The 23,693-nt window shown below is 46.6% G+C and overlaps 1 protein-coding gene across 1 annotated transcript; it reads right to left on the bottom strand.

Moving 5' to 3' along the window:
• Window positions 1–3,787: 3,787 nt before the first annotated feature.
• On the bottom strand, window positions 3,788–8,274 carry Fxyd4 (FXYD domain containing ion transport regulator 4). The gene is made up of 8 exons (XM_090346790.1): window positions 8,178–8,274; window positions 6,831–6,955; window positions 6,100–6,132; window positions 5,965–5,988; window positions 5,047–5,121; window positions 4,935–4,971; window positions 4,055–4,092; window positions 3,788–3,976 (listed from the first exon to the last, which is right to left on the bottom strand). Exons 2-8 carry the CDS (start codon window positions 6,868–6,870, stop codon window positions 3,957–3,959), a joined length of 267 nt encoding a protein of 88 aa, XP_090202916.1. The 5' UTR covers window positions 6,871–6,955; window positions 8,178–8,274; the 3' UTR covers window positions 3,788–3,956.
• Between the last annotated feature and the right edge of the window lie 15,419 nt (window positions 8,275–23,693).

Raw genomic sequence — 23,693 nt, 5'->3', positions numbered from 1 at the left:
AGGTTTGGGTTTAGGTTTAGGGGTCTAGAACTCAGGGTGGGAAGAGTTGAGTTGGCCTTTATCTGTCACAGCTGGTGCCCTACTTGATCCATACCCTGGTTAATTTGGATCTTTTTCCCCCCCTCTGGTACCAAGGGATCTAACCCAGCACTAGTAAAGCACTCTACCACTAGGCCAAACTCACGGCCTGTTCATTGGAATCTGGATTGTCTGCCTGGGCTAGCTTCAAACTGGTCCTCAGGTCTCAATCTCCTGAACAGTTGGGATTATCACTCAGACTCTTCTCACTAGAGCTATGCTTGTTGACACTTTTGAGTCAGCTCTGGACTGTAAGTCTTAATTGCTAATTCTTCTAGGATAGCTTAGAGATGAGTTTATCTATGCATGCTATGTTGTCTTGCTAAGTGGGAGTCTTAAGCTGACCTTGAAGTATGATCCTTCCAGTCTCAGCCTCATAACTAGACATCTTTTGAGCTGTATTAAGTACAGTGCATCTTGGTCAGTAACATCTCCCTATGCTTTGGATGAGGGGAAAAGGGGTGTAGTCCCTCTGGGCCTGGGCACTGTCCCTGAGCTCTTCAGTTCAAAGCTATCACCTTGCCCCTGGAGCCACAGCACCACTTCCAGCCTTCTGATGGTTAATTGGAGATAAGAGTCTCACTGACTTGATGCCTCGGTTGAGTTGGCTTTGAACCACTATCCTCAGGTCTCAGCCTCCTGAGTAGCTAGGATTATAGGTGTGAGCCGCCTTACCCAGCTTCCTTGCGCCTTTTTTTTTTTTTTTTTTACTTTGGTGGTTAAATATAGTTTCACAGACTGTCCTACCTGGGCGGACTTCAGACCATGCAAACCATGATCCTCAAATGGCTATCTACTGCATAGTTAGAAATAAGAGGTGTGATCCACCAGCTCTTGGCTATACAGCTGCTAAATCGTTTGCATATTTCCTTTTTGGTCCTAGTTGCTGTCCTTTAGTTTCTTCCACTTAATGTTGGTACACTACTTGCTACATCTCCACTTCCTTGTTCTTGTTTCTCTTATACAGGGCCTTTTAATATATGTATGTATATGGGTTTTTTGCCAGTCCTGGGGCTAGAACTCAAGGCCTGAGCACTGTCCTTGGGCTTTTTCAAGGCTAATGCCCTAACTACCATTTGAGCAAGTGTCACTTCAGCCTTTCCTGTGTATGTGATATTGAGGAATTGAGCCTAGGGCTTTGTGTATGCTGGGTAAGCACTCTACCACTAGGCCACACTCCTGCCACCCCCCCCTACCCCAGATAGTTATTTCAAAAGTACTTTACTGGATTGTTTTTTGGTTAATCATGGGGCTTGAACTCTGGGCCTTATCCCTGAGGTCTTCAGCTCAAGCCTATTGCTCTACCACTTGAGCCACAGCACAATTTCTGGTTTTCTGGTGGTTAGCTAGAGATATGAGTCTACAGACTTTATGCCTGAGTTGAGTTGGCTTTGAACTGTGATCCTCAGGTCTCAGCCTCAGAATTACAGGTGTGAACCACCAGGGCCCAGCATTTTTCTGTTTTTTTGTTGTTGTTGTTGGTCATGGGGCTTGAACTCTGGCCTAAGCTCTGCTCCTGAGCTCTTCAGCTCAAGGCTACGGCCCTACCCTTGAGCCATAGCCCCACTTCCCATTTTCTAAATTGGATGTGAGTCTCATGACTTTGTATTCCCTGCTAGGGCTAGCTTTGAATCTTGATCCTCGAGATCTCAGCCTCCAGAGTAGCTAGGAGTACAGGCATGAGCCACCGAGCCTGGCTTTTTTCTGGATTTTTAACCATAGAAAGGAATAAGCGCCATTGTAGAGGTTCAGGACAGAGATGTACACAGAGATTACTCTGGCTGAGGGGCAGCATTTGAGGTTTTGGGAATTTTGCAAAACCTTGGTAAAACCCTTTGTTATCACGTGTCTAACCACTCCATATTCCAAGGAAGAAGAAAAGACCAGCTGCTTTATGGAGCTGTTGCCATTCTGCATCCACCAGCCCACTAAGCACTGGCCTCTTCCGGGCTGGTGGTCTCTTACAGAGCCCTTGGCTCCACACCAGTGAGATTGGGGGCATTGCTGGCTTCATATTGGAGGTAGGAATAATAGGAATTGGGGACACGGGGTGGGGGGGCAGACTTGAATTTCAAGAGCTTTGGCAACCTGAGGTCAGAGCTAAAATAGCTGTAACAGGAAACTACCTGAGCACCGGGTAGCTGGACACATGGTTGGGAAGCAAGGAGGCTGCACCTGATACCAAAAGGCTCATCCCTGTAATCTGTCAAGAGAGTTAACTGAGGATCACAGGCAAAGTTGGCCTGGGGAGGCTTTCCCAAGTCAGGCTTACTTCCAGGTAGCCAACAAGCCAGAAGTGTAGCTGTGGCTTCAGTTGTACAAGACAAGCCTTGAGCAAAAAAGCAAGCATCAGTGTGGATGTTTTTTATTGTTGGGCTTTTGTCCCTTCCCTTTCCCCCTCCCCCCCCCCCTCCTGACAGTACTGAGGCTAGAAGCTGTCCTTTATAGTGTTTGGGTTTTTTTTCTTCAAAGCTGGTGCTCTACCACTTGAGCCACAGCTCCATTTGACCTTTTGGTGGTTAATTGGTAATGGGGATAAGAGTCTTATGTGCTTTCCTGTCCAGGCTGGCTTTGAACTGTAATCCTCACACCTCAGCGTCTTGAGTAGCTAAGATTACAGGCATGAGCCATTGGCACCTGGCAGTGCTCCTTACTTAGCATGTGGCACTTTCTGTGTGTCTCCCAGGAAGTTGAAGGTAGGCGCTGTCTTTGTCTGAGGGTTATATAGGGCTTTACTGGGGCAGGTGGGTCCATGAAGGAATGGCTGGGTTTCCTGAATCATGCCACACAGCACCGCTGAATGCCACTGATATTGGAAGTGACCCATTGCAAATAGTATTATCATATGATGTCTACAACTGAGTTGTCAGGTATGAATGTTATAAAGTTGAGTACTGGTACTGGGGCTTGCACTCAGGGCCTCAAGTTTTCTTGGCTTTTTATACTTGAGAGATGCTGTACCACTTGAAACTCCACTTAGATGTCCCCCTCCCACCCTGAATTCTGGGCCTGGGTGTTTTTCCTAAGCTTTTTTTTTGCTCAAGGATAGCACTCTACCACTTGAGTAGGAGTGCCACATCTGGCTTTTTCTGTGATTGATTAGAGATAAGCATCCCAGGGATTTTACTGCTCTGGCTGGCTAAGAAGGGCAGTACTCAGATCAGCCTCCTGAGTATCTAGGATTACAACATGAGCCACCAGGGTCCAGCTAAGGTTTTTGCTGCTTAATTGGGATAGAGAGTCCCATGGGGGCCAGGAGTTTGGACTAGTGGTAAGAGTGCTTGCCTAGTATGCACAAAGACCCAGGTTCGATTCCTTGGTGCCACATGGGAAAATATGGAAGAGGTGTTGTGGCTCAAGTGGTAGAGCTCTAGCCTTGAGAAAACCCAAGGAACTCAGTGCTCAGGTCCTGAGTTCAGTTTTCAGGACTGGTCCAAAAAAAAAAAAAAATGGACTTCACTGCCCAGGCAGACTTCAAACCACAGTCCTCAGATCTCAGCCACATGAGAAGCTGAGATAGGCGTGAGCCACAAGCACCTGAACTGTAAGGTCATTGGATAAAATGGGACTTGCTGGACTGGGGGTAGTGGGTGGCAGGGTCAATCACAGGTAGATTCTCAAAGTGGGGCTGGAGTGAGCCTCTGGATACATGGAATCACGTGACAATCCAGGGGACACTGCTTCCCTACCCCCACAAGACCACAGGAGGCAGAAGTGAGACCAGTTTATTATGAAAGCAAAATAAGCTTTGGACATTGCCCTGATCAGGGCACCTAACAGCCAGTCCTAGAGGGAAGCCATACTGGACAGGAACAACCAGGAAGGAGAGACTTGCAAAGTCTATGGGGCCCAGGAGTCCCTCCAGGCTGTCTGGTACTTTAGCAGGTACTGGCAGGGCCTACGAAGAGTTAAGACAGGTCCCTCAGTGACACAGGCGAGGTCTTCACCTCACCCCCACCCCCAGCCTCACACTCACCTGCAGTGAGGAGTGGCTTGTGCTTCTCAGGTAAAGGACTGGAGAAAGGAAGGAGTCAGATTAGCACTGGGGATAGGCTTTTCCTTCCTGATGGCCCTCTTCTCTGGGGAAGACCATGACACTTCCATGGCCACTTAACACAAATCCCAAGGTGGCTGGCATTCTCCATCTTGGGGCCCTTGGACATGGAGGCTTAGCTCAAGCGATCGAGTACCAACTTTGAGCAAAAAGGCCAAGTAAGAACATGAGACCTAAGCCAGGCGTGGTGGCTCACGCCCATAATCATAGCTACTCAGGGGGCTGAGATCTGAGGATCAAGGTTCAAAGCCAGCCTGGGCACAAAAGAACCTGAGACTTCAATTAACTGCTAGAAAACTAGAAGTGGGGCTTGTCTCAAGAGTAGGGTGGTAGCCTTGAGCTGAAGAGCTTAGGGGACAGCGCCCAGGCCAAGTTCAAGCCCCATAACCCACCAAAAAAAAAAAATGAGACATGGAGTTTAAGTCCCAGAATAGGCACAGAAAAGGAACTCAAGGAAAGTGCTCCTGAAAAGCAGCATCTGGGCTGGCCCAGGGGAATGCAATGCATTCCTGGAGCGAGCAGGGCCAGAGAAAATGAGGGGCTAGATACCATGTGCTGGCAGCTCACACCTTTAATTCTAGCTACTCAGGAGGATGAAATCTGGAGATCAAGGTTCACAGACAAGCCTAGATAGAACAAGAGCACAAGCCTTGAATGAAAAAGCTAAGGGAAAATACCCAGCCCCTGAGTTCAAACCCAGTACACACAATTTGATTTAGGGCCCTTCAAAGTTGATACCTGGGACTTCATGTCCACATAGGTGTGCAGGGCAGGGGACATGTGCAGTAGGGGCTAGCCTTACCTGGGCTTCTGCTTGGTCTTACATTTGCATTTGCTGCCTGGACAAGGAAGAAAGGGGTCAGAGCTGGCTAAGTCTGAGCGTTCCCTCCCTCCACCCTTTCTCCAACACTCACTCAGGAGAAAGGCCAATCCAGCAACACACAGCAGCCCTCCAAATATCATCCCGCCCAGCTGCAGGCTTTCCCAGTCTGGGGACAGAATGGAGGATATCACTTGAGCCACAGAGCAACTTCTGGCTTTTTAGGATTCGCTTATAGACTTACCCAGACTTTTCTGCCTGGGTTGGCTTTGAACCATAATCCTTAGATCTCAGCCTCCTGAGTAGCTAGGATCATAGGCGTGAGCCAACAGCATTGGTTTTACACATGTAATTGTAGCTACTCAGGAGGCTGAGATCTGAGGATCACATTTCAAAGCCAGTCTGGGCAAAAAAGACCATGAGACTCATCTCCAATTAACCACCTGAAAACGAAAAGTAGAGCTATGGCTTGAAATTGTAGAGCAGTAGCTTTGAGGGGAAAGCTTAGGGATAGCACCCAAGCCATGAGTTCAAGCCTCACAACTAGGGGAAGAAAAGATTTATGAGCCTGAGGCTCTGTAGCAGGTATGTACAAGCTCTTGCTTGGGCAGTCTGCCTTATAAATAAATTCCTGTCTATATGACATTTCCATACAGGTAGTAAGAGGGCAAGCAAGTCAGTCACACGAAATTTTCACAACTTGTGTTGAGTGGCTGTTCTAAAGAGAAATGGTGAGTTCAGAGAAAGATTGACAAGTCAGGCACTGTGGCTCATTCTTGCCTATATTCCAAGCTACTCAGGAGGCTGAGATCTGGGGACTGAGGACTAACCATACAGAAAAGTTTGTGAGACTCTTCAACTAACCAGCAAAAAGGCCAGAAGTGGAGGTGTGGCTCAACTGGTAGTGGGCTAGGCTTCAGTGAAATAGCTCAGACAATGCCCAGGCCCAGAGCTTAAGCTCCCAGGACCAGAACAAAAAAGAAGAAAAAGAAAGGAGGCAAACCTCACTTACCATAGTAGAAGGGACTGCTTTTGTCTGCAGGAAAGAGAAATGACACAAGGTAAAGACCAAAACCAGGAGACTAGATGTTGGGAGGGGGCGTCTCAGGAAAAAGCCTGGGAGCTGGGAGCTGGGGGGATCACTCACCCAGCAGGTCATTGGCTTCTAAAGCAGGCAGGCCTGGGTGGGCAAAGCAGAGAAAGCAGGTGGTCATTCATGGCACTGGTGTTCAAATATTTTGGCTAGCTAGGCACAGTGGTGTAGGCCTGTAATTGGGAGGCTGAGATGAGGTGGGCAAGATTTTTGGACTACAGTGAGCTGAGTGTCCACACCAGCTTCATTCCTGGAAGGGACCCACCAGGTTGCCTGAGGAGGGGTGAACTAGCCAAAGTTGCAAAAATGTCAGCTATCTGAAGACATTGGGGAGTTTATCATGAGGCCCCAGGTTCCTTCAGAAGAAGGGACCTCTCCAGCTCCAAACAGCCAGAGGCCCCTTACTAACAGCCCTAATTCTCAAGCTTTGGGTGGTGGTGGTGGTGGTGGTGGTGGTGGTGGTGTGTGTGTGTGTGTGTGTGTGTGTGTGTATGTATGTATGTATGTATGTATGTGCTGTCCCTGAGACTAGGTTTGAACTCTCAGCCTGGGCATTGTCTCTTAGCTTTTTTTATTCAAGGCTAGTGCTTTACCACTTGAGTCACAGCTCCACTTCTGGGTGGCCTGATTTTGAACCTTGATTCCAAGATCTCAGCCTCCTGAGTAGCTGAGATTACAGGAGTGAGCCACTGGAGCCTGGCTAACAGTAAACATACACATATTTATTGGACATAGCCCTCCCTTGGGAGCAGCACCTTGGTGGGTGGGGTCCATGTAGGACTCACCTGCCAGCATGAAGAGAAAGGCGTGGGTCATTCCTTCCATCTTGGCTGGCGTACAGTGCAGGCAGAGCTGCAATAAGGCAATATACAGAGGCAGAGGTAGGAGCCTGTGTCTGCAATCCAACCACCTGTCCAGAAGTCATAGTTCATCTCATTAGTACCAGTAGACAGGTGAGTGGCAGAGCTGGGTAACAGTAGATTATAATAGTAGCTGTGGATACAGTTACCTATAAGGGGATTTTGCACAAGTGACCATTTTCTGCTCTCTCATATATAACTGACATTACTTTTGGTTTTGTGCCAGTACTAGGACTTGAACTCAAGACCTGGGCACTGTCCTTTTGACTTTTTGTTGTTGTTGTTGATGTTGATGTATAGCATTCTACCAGCCATAGCTTCACTTCTGATTGGAGATGAGTCTCACAGACTTCACTGCCCAGGCTGGCTTTGAACCTTGATCTCAGTCTCCTGAACACCTAGGATTACAGGCATGAGCCCTAGAGTCTGGAACTCTTGTATTGATGTCCCAGAGAACTTGAGCTCCAGCAAGCTCCACTTGGGTTTGGAGGTTTCAGAGAAGTCTCTTCCATTGTTCATTTCTGTTCTTCTCATCTCTGGTCTCCTAATGAGATCATGGGCCTAGGGCCAGCGGTTCCCTCTCAGAACCATGTGTGTGTGTGTGTGACTTAGCTGATGACTTAACTGCTCTGAACTTCAATGTCCTGTGAACAATAACAACTTGGCAAGTTATAATGATGGAGTTAGATGAATTACTATTTGCCAGACCAAAGAAATATGCCTGGTCTTCAAGAGGCTGAGATCTGAGAATTGTGATTCTAAGTGAGTCTGGGCACGAAAATCTATGAGACTCTCATCTTCAATTTAACCAGCAAAAAGTTGGAAGTGGAGCTGTGATTCAAGTGGTAGAATGCTAGCCCTGAGCACAAAAGCTTAGAGACAGCCAGGCGCTGGTGGCTCACACCTGTAATCCTAGCTATTCAGGTGGCTGAGATCTGAGAGTCACAGTTAAAGGCAGCCAGGGTCTGAAAGTCTGTGAAACTCTTAACTCCAATTTACTGCCAGAAAACCGGAAGTGGCGCTGTGGCTTAAGTGGTACAACACTAGCCTTAAGCTGAAGAGCTCAGGGACAGCACCCAGGCCCAGAGTTCAAGCCCCATGAAGGACCAGAAAAAAAAAAGAAAAAGCATAGAGATAGGGCCCATGCCGTGAGCTAAAGCCACCTGTCCTCAAAACTTACAAACAGCAACTCATTCCTTAGAATTCTGGGGTCTCCTCCTCCACCTGGCCACCCCAAAGTCCTGGCAGATGCCTGTTCCTCTGAGGACTTACCTGAGCCAGGCTGGAAGTAAGAGCAGGTCTGAGGAGCGAGCTGGGTTGGGGACCTTTAGGTGGGTTCTGGCTCTTTATACCCAGAGCCCCGCCCAGGGCCACATAGCTTACAGACTGGAGAGAGCTGGTCAGCTCCTAATAAACTGCATGCAGCCTCCCTTCCCCAGGTGCTCTTAAAGAGACAGGTCACCTGCCAAGCTTGGCAAGAGCCAGCCTAGAGTTGAGGCTTCTGTAAGTCCACCTAGATCTTCAGAGTAGTTGGGGTTGGAGGTGTGACTCCCTTGGTAGAGCACTAGCCATTGAGCGAAAATGGTAGGTACCAAGTTCAAATCCCAGTCTCAGACCTTTTTTTTTAAAAAAAAAAAATGAGCCCCAGGGGTATTGTAGGGAGTGGGCATTTAGAGGTTCCGTACTCACAGTGGGGTACCATGTCCTCTTGTGTGGGTACTCTGAGAACAAGAGAATGGATGAGGAGTTGAGGATGGGTGTTTTAGGGTTTTTGTGAGTCATAGGGTTTCAGCTCAATGCTAGTGCTCTACCACTTTGAGCCACAGTGCCACTTCCATTTTTCTGGTGGTTAATTGGAGTCTTTCCTGCACAGGCTGGCTTTGAGCCTTGATTTTCAGATCTCAGCCTTCTAAGAAGCTAGGATTACAGGCATGAGCCACCAGCTCCTGGTCTAGACCTCCCGCTCCAGGTAACACTGCTTGCTGCCTTGTAAGGCTGTGAAAATGGAGTCCAAGTCAGTCCAGCCAGTGAGTCACACCTGTGGTTCTAGCTGTGGTTTGGAGACCTCAGTCTAAAGATGCCAGTTCAAAGATAGCCCAGGCAAGAAAACCTAAGGCACTCTTACGTGCTGAACCAGCAAAAATCTGGAAGTGGAGGTGTTTTGTGGCTCAAGTGGTAGGGCTCCAGCCAGTGAGAGCACAAAGCCTTGGGTTCAAGCCCAAGAACTAGCACAATACAGAAAAGAAAAAGGAAAAAGAGGGAAACCTGCCAAAGTCCAGGAAGAAAGAACACTGTACTGTTCATTCCAGTGGCCCTTTTGTACTCCCACTAGTTTTAGAAAGAGTGACACACATGAATGAAGGCCAGCCTCTCTGGTCAGGCCAGGCGTGGCCGCCATTGCTCTCTGCATAGCACAGCCTGGGTCTTCCTGCACCTGGAGGCCTGAGGCTTAACCAGAAGGCATCCAGGAAACCTGTGATGGCTGGCTACACACTTGGCTCATTGCACACATGAGTTCATGCAGAAGTCACGACCCTGGCCTGGCTGCAGCATTCACCCTTCCCTGTTCAGATTGCCTTCCTGAGTCTTCACAATGTGGCTTTTCTGGCAGGCGGGCCACTGTCTTCTTGAGGGCAGTATCAGCTCCTGTCTCCTGAGCCTCCAAGACCAGTACACTCTCTCCATGCGTCCCAGTGCATACCCCTTACCATGAAAGGAGAAGGTAACATTTGGGGGTTTAAAAGTATCAGAATTTGAACTTGGGGGTCTGTCTTACATAATGGGTGACACTGGGAGTTCTACCTCCTCTGGTCTCTCTTGATATGTTAAAGAACAGTGAGCCAAGAGCCAATGGCTCACGCCTGTAATCCTAGCTAACTCTGGAGGCTGAGAGCTGAGGACTGTGATTCAAAGTCAACCTGGACAAGGAACTTTATGAGAAACTCTTATTTCCAATTAACCAGCAAAATGACTTGAAAAATGTATTTCACTACAGTCCAGCCAGCCAACAATGAGTCACACTTGTGATGCTAGCTACTCAGTAGGCTGAGATCTGAAGATCACAGTTCAAAGTCTGCCTGGGCAGTGCTAAAGTGGTAGAACACCAGCACTGAGGAAAGAAAAAAAAAAAAAGATAAGGGACAGTGCCCAGGCCCTGACTTCAAATCCCAGTACACAAACCCAACCACACATACACAAGAGTCAAAATAATTTCTCTCTCCCTCTCCCCCTCCCTCTCCCCTCCTCCTCTCTTCCATGATTTGAACTATAAGGAATCAGCTGAGACACTGAACTCTTCCCAGATGGTTCCCCTTCACTGGGCCCTAGTGCCTTCCCCTGTTCCCCTAGTAGCAGATAAGAAATCAGACTCGAGTGAGTGACTGCAGGGATGCTCGGAAGGAATGCTTGACTTGGAAATCCAGCCAGGAGCACAGCTTTTACTGCCAGTCCAAACCTTTAGGAAACACACCCTGAAAGAGTTGTGCAGTTGTTACAGATTTTCATCCTAAATACTCCTGGTTAATAAACATTCCTTTTACATATACATACACACAGGCATGAAGCACCCGCCTTTTAATTTTTCAATTATTAAAGATAAGCAGTCACAGTCATAATATTCTATGAAAATGGAAGCAGATAGCTTGAGAGAATGGTGGGTTGGGGAGATGGGGAGAATGATGGAAGGGTGACATTAACCAAGGTGTACTGTACTTAGTATCTGACTTACTGAATTAAAACTTGTTTGTGGGCCGGGGGTTTGGCCTAGTGGTAGAGTGCTTGCCTAGCATGCACGAAGACCTGGGTTTGATTCCTCGGTACTACATATATAGAAAAAAGCCGGAAGCGGTGCTGAGGCTTAAGCGGTAGAGCTCTAGCCTTGAGAAAGTCCAAGGACAGTGCTCAGGCCCTGAGCTCAAGCCCAGGACTGGCAAAAAAAAAAAAAAAAACCTGTTTGTATACTACTTAAAGATAATTTAAAAAAAAAAAAAAAAACAGCCAGGTGCTGGTGGCTCACACCTGTAATTCTAGTTATTCAGGAAGCTGAGATCTGAGGATCGTGGTTTGAAGCTATCCCAGGCAAGAAATTCCCAGTAGTGGAGCTGTGTCTCTAGAGGTAGAGTGCTAGCCAGGAGCACAAAAGCTTAGGGACAGTGCTCAAGCACTGAGTTCAAGCCCCAGGACAGGCATACACACAAATAAACAAGTATGGGCCAGAGGTGTGGCTCAAGTAGTTGAGCACCATGTGCAAGAAAGCTCAGAACACAAGGTCCTGAGTTCAAGCTTGTTTCCACAAAATGTGTGTGTGTGTGTGTGTGTGTGTGTGTGTGTGTGTGTGTGTGTGTGTGTGTGCCAATCTGTAGGTTTGAACTCGGGGCCTCCATGCTGTCCCGTAGCTTTTTCCCTCAAGACTGGTGCTCCAGGAGCCTCCGCTTCTGCCTTTTCGGTGGCTAATTAGAGATAAAAAATCTCACAGATTTTCTTGTCCAGGCTGGCTTTGAACTGTGATCCTCAGATACCAGCCTTCTGAGAAGCCAGGATAGTATGCAGGAGCCACAGAGCCTGGCAAATGTTACATTTTCAAATTGTAGTACCTTTGCTCTCTTGAGCTACCTGGTTTAGTCTTTCAACTGCCAGCAAACAGTACATTTTATCAAATAATCTTATTATAAATAACCTATTTTGCTAAATATGAAGATCAAGACCTCTGATATTTCTTGGAATGAGAGCCATTGAAACCTTTTTCATAAATTATATTCTAATCTAAAATCTGTGGAGCTGGTGATATGGCTCAGTGGGAGAGCACCTGCCTAGCATGCCTGAGGTCCTGGGTTCAATCCCAGCACTATAAAGAAGGAAGAAAATCTAAGTGCTCACCAGGTGCTGGTAGCTCCTGCATGTAATCCTAACTACTCAGGGGGCTGAGAGCTGAAGATTGAAATTCAAAGCCAGCCTGCCTGTTAGGAAAGTCTCTTATGTCCAATTAACCACCCAGAAACCAGAAGTGGAGCTGTGGCTCAAAATGGTAGAGCACTAGCTTTGACCAGACGAGCACTCTGAGTTTAAGCCCCATGACCACCAAAAATAAAAATAAAATAAACTCTATGTAGATCATTGGGATGGGGGAGGGGAGGACGGGGCGCAGAGAGGGAGAGAGTGCCAGTATTGGGTTTGAAATAAAGGCCTGGATATTGTCTCATAACTTTTCCACTCAAGTCAGGGTGTCTGCCACTTGAGTCATACCCCCATTTCTGCCTTTTTTTTTGCTTATGTTTACATCATATTTTAAATGACAAGTTTAACAAACAATTGTTCAGGGAGGAAATCTCTACATTTCTGCCTTTTAACAGGTTAATTGGAGATAAGAGTATCACTGTTTTTCTTGCCTAGGCTGCCTTTGAACCTTAATTCTCAGATGTCAACTTCTTGAATAGTTAAGACTTAGAGGTATAAGCTACCATCACTCGGCCATATTTGTTGAACCAACACTTCAAATGGTAAACCATCCATTTCCCTTTCCTCTACTTTTGAAACCCAATGCCTGGAACACCCCCAGAACAGTAGTGAGTCAATGTGAAGCTGAGTGTGGTACTCCACTCCTATAACCCCAGAACTAGAGAGGATTTCAAGTTCACAGCTCATTTGGCTACTAAGTGATATCCTATCTCAAAAGAAAGATTGAAGGACACACAGAAAGACAAGAAAAGAAAAATGCCATGTGATGGTGGTTTATGCCTACAATCCCAGCTACTCAGGAGGCTGAGATCTGAGGATTATGGTTTGAAGTCAGTCCAGGCTGAAGGTTTGTGAGACAACATGCCCCCGCCCCCACCCCTATACGTGTGTGTGTGTGTGTGTGTGTGTGTGTGTCCTAGGGCTTGAACTCATGACCTTGGCACTATCTCTGAGCTCTTTTGCTCAAGGCTAGCATTCTACCACTTTAAGCCATGGTGACACTTCCAGTTTTCTGCTGGTTAGTTGACTTTCTTGCACAGGCTGGCTTTGAACTGTGATTTTCAGATCTCAGCCTCCTGAGTAGCTAGGATTACAGGTGTGAGCCACTAGCCCTTGTCTCCAAAACTTTTTGTTGTTGTTGTTCAAGTCTAGCACTCTATCACTTGAGCCACATCTCTACTTTCAGCTTTTTTGGTGGCTAATTGGTTATAAGAGTCTCATAGAGTTTCCTGGATAGTTTGGCTTCAAATCATGATTCTCAGATCTCAGCTTCCTGGACAGCAGGGATTACAGGCATGAGTCACCAGCAATGGGCTCTGTGAGACTCTTTCTTTCTTTTCTTTCTTTCTTTCTTTTTTTTTTTTTGTCAGTCATGGGGCTTGAACTCTGAGCCTGGGCATTGTCCCTGAGAGCTCTTCAGTTCAAGGCTAGCACTCTACCACTTGAACCACAGTGCCACTTCTTGTGAGACTCTTATCTCCAAACAACAAGCAGAAAAGTAGGAAATAGAGCTGTGGCTCAAGTGGTAGAGTACCCCTCTTGAGGAGAAAAGCTCAATGACAGCTCCCAGGCCCTGAGTTCAAACTCCAGTGCTAGCATATACCCATACAAAAACCAGGCTGCAGTTGCTCACACCTGTAATCCTAGTTATTCAGGAGGCTGAGTTCTGGAGATCATGGTTCAAAGCCAGATTGGGCAGGACAGTGCATGAGATCCTTATCTCCAATTAAGCACCAAGAAAGCTGTAAGTGGGGGCTGGGAGTTTGGCCTAGAGGTAGAGTGCTTAGCTAGCAAGCACAAGACCCAGGTTCAATTCCTCCTTAACACATACATAGAAAAAAGCCAGAAGTGGTGCTCTGGTTCAAGTGGTAGAGCTCTCACCTTAAGAAAACCTGAGGACAGTGCTTAGGCCCTGAACCCAAGCCCAGGACTGATTAAAAAATAAAAAAATAAAAAAAGAAAGCAAGCTATAAGTGGAGCTGAGGCTCAAGAACTACAGTACTAGCCTTGAGCAAAACAGTTTTGGGACAGAGCGCACATCTGAGTTCAAGCCCCAGGACCAACACACAAAAAAGAGCGCTGTGTCAGGCCAGGAGTTTGGCCTAGTGGTAGAGTGCTTGCCTAGCATGCACGAAGACCCAGGTTTGATTCCTCAAAACCACATACATAGAAAAAGCTGGAAGTGGTGCTCAGGCCCTGAGTTCAGTCCCCAGGACTGGCAAAAAAAAAAAAAAGCACTATGTACTGTCAGGTTTTTAACAATTGGCTCTGTAAGGACAATAAATAAAATTCCTATGCATGGACATACTCAAATATTACTCTTTGTCTAAAAATTATAGAAATAAAATGCATTTAATGAATGTGTATATCAAATCATCCTGAAAATGGAAACCACTTGATAGCACATTTTACATGGATATATGTATATATTTGTATGTATATCTGTGGGCTTTTTTTTTGCCTGTCCTGGGGCTTGAGTTCAGGGCCTGGGCACTGTCCTTGGACACTTTTATTTTTTTCAAGGCTAGTGTTTTACCACTTTAGTCACAGCTCCACTTCCGTCCTTTTCTTTCTATGTGGTACTAAGGAATCGAAGTCAGGGCTTCATGTGTGCTAAGTGAGCACTCTAACATTAGGCCATGCTCCCAGCCTCTGTGTCTATGTTTTTGAGACAGGTCTTATGTGTTTCCCATTTCCTCCTGCTTCAGTCTCCCAAGTAGCTGGAACTACAAGCAGGTAGCACCACACCTGGCTGAATTGTCCCCATTAAAGGAGTGAGTCATAGGCTAAGAGAATCACATTTCCATACAACTATTTTTATATCACGTTAAAAATAGAGCACATGTACAGTTAGTTATACATGGAAAGTGCTTAGCTAAAGCTGTCAGCTAGGCAGCCTCACCCAACTCACTTTTCCACTTCATTTTCTCATCCTAAAAGTCGGGTGAAGATTACTTGTTTTTGTCAGTCCTGGGGCTTAAACTCAGGGCCTTCATATTGTCCTTGAGTTTTCTCTAGACTAGCACTTTACCACGTGAGCCACAGCTCCACTTCTGCCTTTCTCTGTGTATGTGATACCAAGGAATCAAACCAGGGTTTCATACATGCTAGGCAACCATTATACCACTAGGCCAAGCTCCTGGCCTAGAGTTTATCATTATTTTTATTTATTTATTTATTTATTTATTTAGCCAGTTCTGAGATTTGAACTCTGGGCCTAGGTGCAGTCTCTGAGCTTCCTTTGCTCAAGGCAAGCACTCTACCACTTGAACCACAGCTCCACTTTTGGCTTTTTTGAGTAGTTTATTGGAGATAAGAGTCTAATGGTGTTTTCTGCCTGACTGGTTTCAAACCATGATCCTCAGATCTCAGCCTTCTAAATAGCTATGATTACAGGCATGAGCCATCAGCATTTGGTACCAGAGTTTACAAAATGGAAGCTCTTTTGCTAAGTTCGTGGAAGGTGTGTGTGTGTGTGTGTGTGTCTCTTCGTGCACGCGCACTCGCGCTGGTCCTGGGCTTGAACTCAGAGCCGGGGTGCTATCCCTGAGCTTTTTGCCCTCAAGGCTAGTGCTCTACCACTTGAGCCACAGCTTCATTTCCAGCATTTGGGTGATTAACTGGAGATAAGAATCTTTCTTGCCCAGGCTGGCTTTAAACCATGATCTTGGATCTCAGCCTCCTGAGTAGGTAGGCCAGTGTGCATGAGTCACTGGTACCCAGCTAGTATTGTGAATTTTATTTATTTATTTATTTATTTATTTATTTATTTATTTATTTATTTATTTTGTGGGCCCTGGGTCTTGAACTCTAGGCCTGGGCACTGTCCCTGAGCTCTTCAGCTCAAGGCTACTGCCCTACCCCTTGAGCCACAGTTACACTTCCCATTCCTGGCAGTAGTGTGAATTTTTTAAACGTTATTTTTAAATTAATTTTATTTTCAGGGTGATGTACTGAGGGGTTACAGTTACATACGTAAGGTAGTGGGTACATTTCTTCTCAAATATTGGTACCCAGCTGGGGGCAGTGGCTCACACCTGTAATCCTACTCAGGGGGCTGAGATCTGAGGATCAAGGTTCAAAGCCAGCCCGTGAGACTCTTATCTCCAATTAACCACTGGAAAACTGGAAGTGACTCTGTGGATCAAGTGGTAGAGCACTGACCTTAAGCTGAAAAGCTCAGGTACAATGCCCAGACCCATAGTTCAAGTCCCATGACCGACAAAAAAAAAAATTATTACCCCTCCCACATTTTTCTCCTTCCCAGCCCCCTCACTATTGTGAACTCTAAAGAGAATATCCATTTCAGTGGATATTATCTAATCTAGAATATCAGATGACCTTGGCAGTTCCTCTCCTTAACATTCAGTTGGGTCAGGTACTAACTGCAGGTCAAAGTCCACTGTTCTGTTCCTGTGAGGAGACAGGATGTCCTGGGTGACAAAGACATTGTGCAACTCCTTATGTCCTCACTATGAAAAAAATTGCCTATAGTAACTTTTGAGCCACCCAGGGTGGAGTTCTAAGGATGGATTTAAGATTGCTGGGCCTTGGATATATCTGACTTTTTTTTTTTTTTTTGCCAATGCTAGGGTTTGAACTTGGGACCTAAGAATTGTCCCTTAGGATAACAAAAGTGGATTTGTGGCTCAGAGTGGTACAGCTCTAGCTTGAGCTTCTGGCTTTTGGGGTATAAGCATCTCATGGATTTCCTGACCAGGCTGGCTTTGAACCGGGATCCTCGGCTCTCAGCCTCCTGAGTAGGTAGGATTACAGGTACGAGCCACCAGTGTTTGGATTCTTTCTTTTTCTTTCTTTCTTTTCTTTCCCTTTCTTTCTTTCTTTCTTTCTTTCTTTCTTTCTTTCTTTCTTCCTTTCTTTTTTTGCCAGCCCTGGGCTTGGGCTCAGGGCCTGAGCACTGTCCCTGGATTTTTTTCTCAAGGCTAGAGCTCTACTACTTGAGCCACAGCACCACTTCTGGCTTTTTGCTACGTATGTGGTACCGAGGAATCGAACCCGGGTCTTCATGCATGCTAGGCAAGCACTTTAACCACTAGGCCAAACTCCCGGCCCTCTTTCTTTCTTTCTTTCTTTCTTTCCTTCCTTCCTTCCTTCCTTTCTTTCTTTCTTTCTTTCCTTCCTTCCTTTCTTTCCTTTCTTTCTTTCCTTTCTTTCTTTCTTCCTTTCTGTCTTTGTCTCTGTCTGTCTCTGTCTCTGTCTCTCTGCTCTCTCTCTCTGTCTCTCTGTCTCTGTCTCTCTGTCTCTCTCTCTGTCTGTCTCTCTGTCTCTCTGTCTCTGTCTGTCTCTGTCTCTCTCTCTCTCTCTCTCTCTCTCTCTCTCTCTCTCTCTCTCTCTCTCTCTCTCTCTCTCTCTCTCTCTCTCTCTCTCTCTCTCTCTCGGAGGGTCATGGGGCTTGAATTCTGGGCTTGGGCGCTGTTCCTGAGCCTCTTCACCTTAAGCGCTCTACCACTTAAACCTCAGCACCACTTCCTTCTCTCTCTCTTTTGTGCCAGTCCTGGGACTTGAACTCAGGGTTTGGGCATTTTCCTTGAACTTTTTTCACTCAAGCCTAGCACTCTACCACTTTGAGCCAAAGTGCCACCTTCTGGTTTTCTGGTGGTTAAATGGAAATAAGAATGTCCCAGACTTTTCTGCCCTGGCTGGCTTTGAACCATGTGAGTAGCTAGGATTACAGGTGTGAGCCACCAGTGCCTGGCTCCTTCTCCTCTATCCCTGTCTCCCTCTCTCCCCCTTACTCCCCTCTCCCTCTTTACCCCTCCCTTCCCCTCCCCCCTTCCAGTGCTGGTGATCAATGGAGATGAAGCCTCGGACTGCACACTTACCAGGCAAACACTGTACCACTGAGCTCCTATTGATCACATGGGCGGGAGGAAACCGAGGGCCTTTTGTTTTCTCTTAGGTGAACTGAATCACATGTTTTCTACACAGGCGAAAAGACATTTGACAGAAAAAAAGAATGCATGTGTAGACATAAAGGTATTTGGAAACCCAGAAGCATTCTTACCCAATGTCTAGCGAAACATTCTGGCCCAATGCCTAGAGAAGCATCCTGGTCCAACCTAGACTCTTTGTACCAATGAATTCCAGAAATGACCAGAAGAGGGAGCTCCAGGACCTTCTGGAATTGGGTGTTCGCCCATGAGGTGGAGGACTGGTGGAAGTCCAGTTGGAGAACTGGCCAGGCTCTTCCTACCCCCAGGATGAATGGAGTCCAACCTAAGCCTGTAATACCTCCCTGTGTTTGCTTGTGTCTCTGAAATTTCTTTCCTTTCCTTTCTTTTTTTTTTTTTTTTGAGCTCAGGGCCTGAGCCCTTGGACTTTCTCAAGGCTAGAGCTCTACCACTTGAGCCTCAGCACCACTTCCGGCTTTTTTCTATGTATGTGGTACCGAGGAATCGAACCCGGGTCTTCATGCATGCTAGGCAAGCACTTTAACCACTAGGCCAAACTCCCGGCCCCTGCTTTCTTTTTTCTTTTATTTTTTTGTCGGTCTTGGGGCTTGAACTTAGGGCCTGGTTCTTGTTCCTGCGCTCTTTTGCTCAAGGCTACTGCTCTACTACTTAAGCCATAGCGCCATTTCTGGTTTTCAGGTGGTTAACTGGAGATAAGAGTCTCATGGTGTTTAGTGCCCTGTCATCCTTAGAGCTCAGCCTTCTAAGCAGCTAGGATTATAGGCGTGAGCCAGCAGCGCCTGGCTGAAATTTCTTCTTGTATTTTTTTCCCCTCATGCACCTTTGTGTGCGTATGCATGTGCCTTGAACTCAGGGACTAGATGCTGTCTCTGAGATTTGCTGCTCAAGACTTTTTGGTGGTTAATTGTAAATAAGAGTCTTATAGACTTCCCTACCTGTCTAGCTTCAAACTGACATCCTCAGCTCTTGACTGCTTGAGCAGCTAGAATTACAGGCTAGCTGCTGAGCTCCCGACGTCTGGATTAATTGCATTAAAAAAAATTTAGGCCAGGAGTTTGGCCTAGTGGTAGAGTGCTTGCCTAGCATGCATGAAGACCTGGGTTTGATTCCTCGGGACTGCATACATAGAAAAAAGCCAGAAGTGGTGCTGTGGCTCAAGTGGTAGAGCTCTAGAAAACCCAAGGACAGTGCTCAGGTCTTGAGCTCAAGCCCAGGACTGGCAAAAAAAAAATATATATATATATATATATATATATATATATTAGATGATATACTGGGCTACAGTGACTCACACCTGTAATCCTAGCTACTCAGGAGGCTGAGAAACTTTTTTTTTTTTTTTTTACCAGTCCTGGGCTTGAGCTCAGGGCCTGAGCACTGTCCTTGGGTTTTTTAGAGCTCTACCACTTGAGCCTCAGCACCACTTCCGGCTTTTTTGTACGTATGTGGTGCCGAGGAATCAAACCCGGGTCTTCATGCGTGCTAGGCAAGCACTTTAACCACTAGGCCAAACTCCCGGCCCCCTGAGAAACTTTTATCACGAAAAAGCCCGAAGTGGAACTGTGGCTCAAGTGGTAGAATGCCAGCCTTGAGCACAAAAGCTTAGGGATGGTAGCTAGGCCTGAGTTCAAGTCCCAAGACCAGCAGCAAACAAATGCAATGCTGTACGTGTGCACAGGCATTCAACATCCAGAGCAGGCTCCAGCTACTGCTAAATATTGCAGGAAGATGAGGGAGAGGACCAGTCCTGGTACAAGAAAAAACATTTCAAAGAGTGAGGCACTAGGTGTTCATGCCTAAAATCCTCACTACTCGGGAGACAGATCTGAGGATAGAAGTTTGAAGCCAGCTGGGGCAGACAGATCCAAGAGTCTCTTCTTGCCAATTAACCACCAATCTGGAAGTGGAGCTGTGGTTTAAGTAGTAGTTTCAGCCTTGAGCAGAAAAAGCCAAGGAAGAGGGGCCCGGAGCATAGCCAGTGCTGTGTGTTGTACCACATACATAGAAAAAGCTAGTGCTGTGGCTCAAGTGGCAGAGCACTATCCTTGAGCAAAAAGTGTCCAAGGACAGTGCCCAGGCCCTAAGTTCAAGCCCCAGGACTGGAAAAGAAAAGCCAAGGAAGGTTGTAAGGCCTTAATTGAAGTCCTAATACTGGCACACACACACACACACACACACACACACAAACACACACACACACGATAAATTTTTAGCCAGAGGCTAGTGGCTCATGCTTGTAATCCTAGCTACTCAGAAGATCTGAGGATCATAGTTCAAAGCCGGCCCAGGCAGGAAAATCAGTGAAACTTTTTCTCCAATTAACCAACGAAAAGCCAGAAGTGGAGTCGTCACTCAAGTAGCAGAACACTAGCTGTGAGCACAAAAGCTCATGGATAGTGCCTAGGGCCTGAGTTCAAGCTCCAGGATTCATACACACACACACACACACACACACACAAAGGTTATAAGCCAGGCATGGTGATTGCAATGGGAAAACAGTGCTATGAGGATTCAGTACCCAGGATCTGAGTTTCTGGGACAGGATGAATACAAGTCCTGGAAGTAAATGGGTACCGTGGGGACTGTTTAGAGAAAAGCAATGAAAGGTTAGCATGATTCATCACCACTGGACTGTGAAGTGCCAGGCTCAAAGTTTTCCTGTCTGCATTTAAAGAGACTTTATTTCCTGCAGCTAGACGTTTCCGTTGCTGAGAATCCAGCCCAGAGCTCAATTATGGCTGGAATAAATGACAAACTCTAGTCCTGGTCAGTTCCCTTCCCTGTTCAGAAACGAGGTTTCCCTGAGGCTTAAAACAAACAGGTAGGGGTACTGTTGGTTGGTGCCTATAATCCTCACTACTTAGGAGGCTGAGATCTGAGCATGGCAGTTCAAAGTCAGCCTAGGCAGGAAAGTCCATGAAACTCTTGTCTCCAATTATTCACCAGAACACTGAAAATGAAGCTGTGGCTCAAAGTGGTAGAGAGCCGGCCTTGAGCAAAAGAGTTCATGGATAGCACCCAAGCCCCCTCTCCCCCAAAAAAAGGAAGGGAGGGAAGGAAGGAAAGTGGGAGAGAGGGAGACAGGCAGGTAGGCAAGCCAAAGCAGTGTTCCCATGTGGCAAATCAGGATGGCCTGGAGTCAAGGGACCCTGTCTCCATACTAGTGTTTTCATTTCATTGGCAAAGAATATCAAGCATGGAATTCTTACTGGATGCTTATTGGGGCTTGAACTGTAGCTTGAACTCAGAGCCTAGGTGCAGGGTGTTATCCATTAGCTTTTTTTGCTAAAGACTCATACTCTACCATTCGTGCCACAGCTCCACTTCTTGCTTTTTGGTGGTTAGTTGGAGATAAGCATCTCATGGACTTGCTTGTCTAAGCTGGCTTTAAAGTTTGATCCTCAAATCTCAGCCTGCTGAGTAGTTAAAATGATAGGAGTGTGCCACCTGCACCTGAGTTACGCTGGAGTGTTTTTATCCTCCTGCCTTTGTCCGAGTGCTGGGATTACTTGGTGTGTGTCACCATATGGAGCTCTGTGTTGAGACATAATTCAGGAGTGACAGTGAGAGACACGCCTGGCATTGCTGCCAGTTCCTGTGGGAAGTGTGTCTGGAATCTCTGCTTTCTATAGTCATGGACCCTGGTGGACTCACAGTGTGACAAGAAGGGACTTATGCCTCCCTTTTTGCCTGGAGGTGGGAATTTTACCTGAGCTACGCACTGGATATTTACTGCCTGGCATCGGGATGCTCTTCTAACTCAGCTTCTCTTTGCTGTCCTTATCTAAATCTGCCCAGGTCTAGCTGGCCAATCAGAGGCTGTTTTAAGCTGCATCAAAAATGTTCTCAGGGTCCCACCCCTCCACATTCCTGCCTGGACACTGTTACCATGGTGACAGTAAACAGCCTGACCAGTCTCAAGGAGTGGGTGAATGGCTGAAGGGCTGAGATGACAGACAGGAAAACAGGCTCTTAACTCCAACCCCCTTCTTCAGCCCACCTTGTTGGTTAGTGATTTGGCTCCAACTTCTCCTTTCCTGACTCTTGCTGGTCTAGCATAGGGCCAGCAGAGTTTAGCCAAATCTGACCTGCACACTGGAGATCAAGGTGTGCATGTGTGTGTGTGTGTGTGTGTGTGTGTGTGTGTGTGTGTGTGTGTGTGTGTTTTGTTTTGTTTTTTTCTGGAGACAAGAATCTGCCCAAGTTGGCTTCAAACTTTGATCCTCAGATCTCAGCCTCCTGCCCAGCTTCTATCAGTTTCTTGTCACATCGTTTGCTGAGGATCTAGCCTTAACCTTCTCACCCTGGCTTTGAGACAGCCACTTGCTGGAGATCTGATTTCTGGCATTTTGCTTAAAATAAATCTCTATTGGGAGATGTAACCCAGTGGTAGACCACTCGCCTGAGAAACCAAAACACAAAAACAGGGAGGCAGATCTTCAGGAAAGCATGGCAGCCAAAATGACAGGATCTCTGGGAAGAGGAGAATGCCCTGGGTAAGTGAAGAGAGTGGAGCTACTGTCACTCCCTGTAGATTTTGGTACAGGAACTGTTTCATACCGATGTCCCCAGGGACAGGAGAGGGTGCTAACAAAGCGGTAGGCCCTTCTAATCATCCTGCACAGTGTAAGGATTCGAGGACAGTTGGATTAATATCCTGTTTTATTAATACTTAGAACATTTTGCATATACAAAATTAATCTCAGGTCTTTGCTTTTAGATTAAATAGCTTTTTGTCTACCCTGTGGGATGGCTAAACAGGTCAGTAGATCAGATTTTTTTTTTTTTTTGGTCAGTCATGGGGCTTGAACTCTGGACCTGGGCGCTGTCCCTGAGCTCTTCACCTCAAGGATAGAACTCTACCACTTGAGCCATAGCACCATTTCTGGCTTTTTTTTCCGGTATGTGGTACCGAGGAATCAAACCCTGGTCTTCATGCATGCTAGGCAAGCACCCTACCACTAGGCTAAACTGCTGATCCAAGTCTCACATTCTTTAGTGCCCAGGCTGGCTTTGAACTGTGATCCTCAGATCTCAGCCTCCTGAGTAACTAGGATTATGGGCATCATACATGACTTTTTTTTTGTTTTTAATCAGTCATGAGATTTGAAGTCAGGGTCTGGCACTGTTTCTGAGCTAGTACCCTATCACTTTGAATCACAGCACCATTTTTGGTTATTTGGTAGTTAATTGGAGATGAGAGTTATACGGACTTTACTGCTCAGGCTGGCTTTTAACTTCAAGCTTCAGATCTCAGCCTCCTGAGTAGCTAGAATTACAGACATGAGCCTGGCTTAAAATACATTGGTAAGGCAGGGAGTTTGGCCTTAGTGGTAGAGTGCTTGCCTAGTATACAGGAAGACTCAGGCTCAATTCCTTAGTACCACATATATGTAAAAAAACCGGAAGTGATGCTGTGGCTCAAGTGGCAGAGCTCTAGCCTTGAGAACGCCCAAGGACAGTGCTCAGGCCCTGATTTCAAGCCCAGGACTGGCAAAAAAATAAAATTTAAACACACAAACATGGGGGAGGAAAACGGACAAAACATGCGAAGGAGTATCAGTGTGCAAAAGTAATGCATCTTCTACCTGACCAATGTAACTGTAACCCCTTATACATTTTCCTGACAATAAAACTTTTAAAGAGCGTTAAAAACAAACAAACACGTTAGTGGTACTGGGTTTGAATTCCGTTCCTTACAGATGTTAGGCAGTGTTCTATTGCTTGGGCCGGGTCCCAGCCCTTTTGCTTTTTTTTTTTTTTTTTTTTTGGCCCCTTTTTCTTTCTGGCCCCGTTCGCTCCGGCCCCGCTCGCTCCGGCCCGGCTAGGCCCTCTTTCTAGCTCAGGCCCCGCTCGCTCCGGCCCCGCTTGCTTCCGCCCGGCTCGCTCCAGCTTGCTCTTG

Source organism: Megascapheus bottae, chromosome 15, assembly GCF_031878675.1.
Source record: "Megascapheus bottae isolate mThoBot1 chromosome 15, mThoBot2.hap1, whole genome shotgun sequence".
In the NCBI taxonomy this organism is placed as follows: domain Eukaryota; kingdom Metazoa; phylum Chordata; class Mammalia; order Rodentia; family Geomyidae; genus Megascapheus; species Megascapheus bottae.
Note: the sequence above shows the minus strand (reverse complement) of the source record. Positions and strands in the feature narration are given on the sequence as shown.

Coding starts and splice junctions, on each gene's coding strand:
- Fxyd4 (XM_090346790.1), bottom strand. CDS start 6,870: ATGGAAGGAATGACCCACGCCTTTCTCTTCATGCTGGCAG. Junction 4,972..5,046: donor TGGATTGGCCTTTCTCCTGA/GTGAGTGTTGGA, acceptor TTCCTTGTCCAG/GCAGCAAATGCAAATGTAAG. Junction 3,977..4,054: donor CAAGCCACTCCTCACTGCAG/GTGAGTGTGAGG, acceptor AACTCTTCGTAG/GCCCTGCCAGTACCTGCTAA.